Genomic DNA, 6,000 nt, shown 5'->3' with positions numbered 1-6,000 from the left:
AATTTTAGCCCCTCAACCCTTCCCAGATGAACAACACCCCCCCACAAATCAACCCTCCCCTGATCCTTCCTGCCCCGCCCCTCGCACTGACTTACTTCTATATCTCCCAGCACCAGTGAATGCTGGTAAAACTAGCACAAGGAGTGGCCTATGGGATGGGGGAGTTTGGGAGGCTCAGAGGGGCTGGCTGGTTTATGGGGTGGAGTGGGGCATTGTCCCTCTAGAGGTGGGGCAAAAGCCTGGGGGGGGGGCGCTAAAATAGCCCAGTGCCAGGGGGAGGGGGAAGAAAAGTGCAGCCCCACTTAGGGCTGGGGACAGCAGCTGGGCTTTCGCAGTCCCATGGCTATGCTGGGATCTGTACAGAAGTTTAATTAAATCGATCTTGCCAGACTCAATCTAAGTTAGACTACCTCCAAGGTACAGTTAACTTTGATTGGGTCAATCTAACCTTTCTGAAGTCTGTACAGGTTGCATTTGGATTGACTTAACTAGGGATCTAAGTGTAGGGTGTGTACCTGGACGAAATAAGTTAGATGAGGTGGCCATTTTTAACATGACTGATTTCCCCCTAACTTCCCTGTATATACTCCTAGTCCAGCCCCCTACTAAGCCATCCCAGTCAAGTGCCTGTCTAACCTGCTCTTGAAAATGTCTAGAAATGGAGAGTCCACAAGCTCCATAGGTAGACTATTCCAATGCTTGACTACCCGCACAGTGAGAAGGCTCTTCCTAATCTCAAACCTAACTTTCCTCTACCATATTTGAGGCCATTGCTCCTAGTCCTCTTCCCCCAAAATAAGATTTTTCAATGTTTTGCATCATTTTAACAAAATCCAATAAAACTCACACTTTTGATAGCTCCATTTCTAATGTGGACAAGCTGTTATTGACTTCTGGAATTATATTAATTTATTTCTTCAGAGACAGATACAATGCTGAAGAAAGAAGACTAAAAGATTTTCCATTGAACTCACCGTTTGTCCATCCTTTCCTGGAATACCAGGCACTCCAAGAGACCCCTGGTGGGAACCATATAATTAAGTTTAGTAAGTTAAACAAAGCAATTTTAAAACATTTCAGCCCTGAAATACAGTACTTTAATAAAGAAGTATGTTGAACATGCACGTCCTAAGCGCAATATATTTTTTTAAGTATAGTATTTTTTGTTTACCCGCTGTTGCAGTTCAGTGGTAGAATCCTTGTCTGCCACATAGAAGACCTGGGTTTGACTCCTGGACATGCAACAGTCATTGAGGCACTGAATATCTAGACTTGTCTGGCCTTTGGATCTTGTATCAATGGCCTAAAGAGTAGATGGAGGGTCTGGGCATCCTCTGCTCCTCCATACTCCTACTTAGGCATATACATTGAAGATTCTAGTGACCTCTCATGCATACATCATGATCCAGAAGCATCACCAGTTGCCTGCTAGTCCTATTTTCTATTAATTTGTTATCTCTTTCCCACTTGACCTTCTGCATTAATTAAAAGTGCCCTAATGTCAGTTATAAATTACTGGGTTATTCAGTGTCTCTTACTTCATTACCCAAGTTCAAAACAATGATTATATTGCTAGGTTGTGAATGCCTCACCAGGAATTAAGGAATTAAAATGCAATTCCTTTTAACACTCTAGATGAAGACTGATCCCGCTAAATCTAGTATTTGTGCCTGTGTGATCAAAACTGCTCACATGGAGAGGTAAGCTTTAAATCCAATGACTGGTAGCACTGATCTATCTTTAGTGCTTTTAAGAGATAAGTGGTAATAATTCAGTCTGGCTTTGCAAACCATAGCCATCTTTTTAAACAGCATCAGTGTCACTTACTGCAGTCAAAATTTTAAAAACCACTATAGATCAAACACGAAGCAGATGTGAAGAAAGAATTTAACAGCAACATTGGAGGGATATATTTATATATTTTTACAAAGCTTTAGCATAAATTCCAACTTGTTTCTGATGCACAGTTTATTTGTTATATTTTGTACAACTGTCAATATGGATTTTATGTGACAACTCAGGGGTACAGGAAAGCAGCCGTATAGTATCTGCTGACATGGCAGCCTCTCTCTCTCCTTTTTTTTAAACCTACACACAAGTTACAGTACAAAAGTAAATTGAAACCATCGGTTTATTTTTCATTTTTTAAGTTCATTATGAATCGAGATTAGAAGGTCTAAGTATCTGTTGAAATGGACTTGTTTTAAAATGAAGGGGGAAAAGTGGAGGAATCAACATGGACATGGCAAACTCTTGCCCAGCCCCCTTTCAAATAAATGTGGGGCTCCCTATAAAGCCATTCAACCAGGTTTACTCTATACAAGACAAAAGATCAGTGTGCTGTATTCTACCCTCCAGTCAGATGTTTATATGACTTATGAGGTTCAGCTCACTGGCACAAGCCAGGAGACAAAGAAGCCATTAAGGATCGTGTCCAGCACCGGTGGACAGATGGGATTATGAGAAAAATGGATGGAATAGTATGATTAAATAAGAGTATGTGGAAACCTGTGCCCCCAGACAGGGCTGCAAATAAAGGAAGAGCATCTTGAATTCTGAGGAGGCCCCTAGCTCTACTCAACATGGAGCTGTGCAGCACTAAGAAACTTTGCTTTCCATATCACATGCCACTAGAACCTTATCTAGAAATACCATACAGGTATTTCAACCTGTCCTTGGTGAAGTGAGGCCCCAGGGTCATGGAAACACCTCTGAGTTTGCAGACTTGGCAGCATCGTTTGAATTAGCCTATTTGCTGCCTGATGCAAGACCATGAATGCTAACTAGGAATAAGCGGCAATACTGAACACTTTCATATACTTTTAGGGCACTGACAGAAGTGACAGTTTATCATGTGATTTGGCCCCTGAAGCACTCTACATTCATGCACTGACAGAAGTGCATGGCTGCAGAGTGCTTTAAAAATGTCTGATTGTGCAACAGTCTGAACCCTCATTACATGAGGATTCATATCAAAGCACTCCAATGTTAAGCACCTTCATTAACATCTGTCAGTGCATGCAAGGAGCAAGGTTGGGCTGCAGCAGCCCAGCCTCAACCTCAGTGCTGTTTTCAGAATGACAGTAGAGGGAAAGGAGGGGAAGAAGCTTGGTTTGGGTTTTGCCCAGCCCATGCTGGAGGGTGAGGCAGGTGTATTGGAGTGCTTCCCACCACCCATCTTGGTGGCTTCTGTTTTTTTGGAGGGCTCCAATCCACCTGCCCCACCCTCTAGTGCAGGCTGGGCAAGCTCCAGACCAAGCTCCCTCTCGTCTCTACCCCCCACCCCCTATTCTGTAGATAGCCTGGGAAGAGGGAAGGCAGGGCTAAGGGAGAATGGCTGCAAACATGTTGGGTCCAGGGGATCGTTGTAACTCATGGCGCTTCCTGCAAAGCACCATGAGTTACAGCAGGGAGTGCATGTCTGTCAGTGTTTTTACTGTTCCTATCAAAAAGCCACAGGGGAAAGGCACAAGTTCACAGGGGAATTAAGTCATCAGGCTGTCCATACACTCTTCTTTTATTATGGAACTTTCTCTTGTCAATATTGTCACACACCTTTATCTTATGAGACTAAAAGATGATAAATTGCATGAACAAAACCAACTGAAAATGGGCTAACTTTGCATATGCTTAATAAAGCAAAAGTATTTGATTTTCAAAGAATATCATGCAAAGATTTTTACTGAGGTTTATTATGCTAGTAATAAAGTCCCTCCCAAGTCAGAAGGAGGGTTTTTATATTGGCAACATGGGAACAAGTGCAGCTTTACAATTTCACACTCTGACAGTGCTAAACATGCAATGCTCCTCTCCTTTCCATCTTAGGAATTTACCCTGCCCTTAAGAAAAAAGCTCTCATCATTCTGAATAGTGCTAAAACAAGCTCTTTCATATCAATAGCTTTTAGTTTCTTTTGTTTGAAAGGGTTTTTGTTTAACAGATGCCAAAAGAATGCTGTGCTTGTGATACTTTCAGAGACCGAAATATAGAGGACAATAACTTTCCCACCTGTGATAATGCTAATTATTCATTCTTAAGTTTCTTTTTAAGTATTAAGCAAACTTTATTAAAAGCGCTCTACATCACTTTTTATCTTTTGAAATCACTTTTCAGACAATTTGGCTTTTGTGGTACTTGGAAGAGATGCTGGCAAAATGCCATCTACTAGTTTTATTACTGATACAGTTTGTATTGTTCGAAACATGAAGCTCCATAAATCCTTGGTTCACTCCATCAAACTACAGCAGTCAGTTCTGCTGAGTGTAAATAATGCTGAAAGCATTTACAGGAAATCAGTTCTCAAGTTACCGTGGAAACAGGAAGACACCAGTGGGCCACCTGAATACAGCCAACCAAACACCATTTATCAGCAACACCTCTATCCTTTGTTTCTTTGGTCAAATTTTTGGTCATATGGCACTGATCTACTTGAGTAAGGACAGGCATTCAATTTGAAACTTTATCCCCCACTTTTCACAACGTTTTAACTTTGGTTTCATAGTTATACCAGTACTTGAATGAGAATATTATAGTGCCCTTTTAACCTGCAAGTTGGGGAGACAGACAGATTGAAAACAGTCAGCTCAGCATTGCCTGAACTTCCTATAATGGGGGAAATTAGAAATCTTACATTACGTAGTTGTATTTTGGGAAAACAAAATTCACAGACTGAAGTAACTGCTTTTATGTGCCATACAGTAGCTAATACTGTTCACCTCTTCTGCTTGCAATTTAGCCCTAGGAAATATAATCACTTTCACAGTATTGTTGTTTATACTATACCTTTTGTCCTGGAGGCCCCTGAGGTCCCTGAAAAGGGAAAACAATTCAATTAGCATAATAATAGTGTAGCCAATTTAAGCTTAAATGACCAATTAAAAACATCCTCATGTGTAAGCATTCTTATGCCAGAGTGAAACCAGCTGATGTTTTTTACATCAAGGAAAAAGAAAACTTTTTGCTGGAAATGTACAATGGATCTTTTCTCTTCTCTTTAACTACAAACTAGAAGATTCAGATTTCCCCCTTTCTAATCTTTTCTATCCTATCCCATCTGTTTCTTCCAATACTGACAAATCTGTCAGCATTTAGAAGGCTCAGGCTTTCCTGCTTCTCTGATACCAGCTAAAGGCCAGTTGTGTTTCCACAGTTAAATATCCACATTATATGCTTGCTTGGCAGCATAAAGGCAAGATTTAAGCAATTGAATACTTGAGGAGTAAAAGCAGAATAAATCTCCCACCTAGTTCAGAAAAGGTAGCTGAGTGAATCTGCATAACAACAGTGGTTTTGACATTTTTATAGGGCTTTTCATCTGCAACACAGTTTGCAAATATTAACTAATTATTCCTGTTAACACCCTTGTGAGGTGAAGAAGCTTCATTATTTCCATTTTAGGGCTGACCAAAGAGGTGAAGAATAGGCAAGTAAACTCAGGAAAGTTCACCTGCTTAATTTCAAGCCTGGTTTGAAGTCTCAGGGACTTTATTAGGACTGTCAGTGCTTGGATGCTTCACTCCACCGAGTGGAGTGTGGCTGCAGAGAAGAGGGGGCACCAGAAAAGTAGTATAGCTCTCTGATCCATTATGTCAGTCAGTCAGCGCAAAGTGCCAGAGCTGGACTTGTTTACAATCTCAGCCTGTATGGGATGAATTCTGCTTTACAAACACAGGGCTAGTTTTTACTTCGTAGGTATTACCTAGAAGGGCAGAGCAGGATCCTCCCCACACAGTAGCCATTACACTTCTCTGAGCTCCCAGGCATACATTAACAGTACTGTTAATACAACATAGCTCATGCTGATAGCACGAAGGAGCTCCAATGGGACAGATCACCAGCTGAGTATCAACCCTGCACCATGAAGACCATGTGGGTTTTGCCATTGCTACTCATAGGAACAGCATTAAGGTCATAATGCACTGTTCTGAGCATCTTCAAGTCCTGCTGACTTCAGGACCTGTGAGATACTGAAAGCTGAGAGCTTTCTCCATCCAATCTTCA

General features: G+C 41.4%; 1 protein-coding gene across 1 annotated transcript in view; it reads right to left on the bottom strand.

The window, feature by feature from the left end:
- Positions 1 to 6,000, bottom strand: part of COL25A1 (collagen type XXV alpha 1 chain) — a 526,117-nt gene that overhangs the window by 113,113 nt on the left and 407,004 nt on the right. The window contains exons 13-14 of the mRNA XM_019533963.1: positions 4,783 to 4,809; positions 975 to 1,019 (exon numbers count right to left, since the gene is read on the bottom strand). Of these exons, the coding sequence (XP_019389508.1) occupies positions 975 to 1,019; positions 4,783 to 4,809 (72 nt within the window). The remainder of the gene's footprint in view (positions 1 to 974; positions 1,020 to 4,782; positions 4,810 to 6,000) is intronic.

This window comes from Crocodylus porosus, unplaced genomic scaffold, assembly GCF_001723895.1.
Source record: "Crocodylus porosus isolate Cpor-Errol unplaced genomic scaffold, CroPor_comp1, whole genome shotgun sequence".
Lineage (NCBI taxonomy): Eukaryota > Metazoa > Chordata > Crocodylia > Crocodylidae > Crocodylus > Crocodylus porosus.
This window is presented reverse-complemented; position numbering and strand designations above follow the sequence as displayed.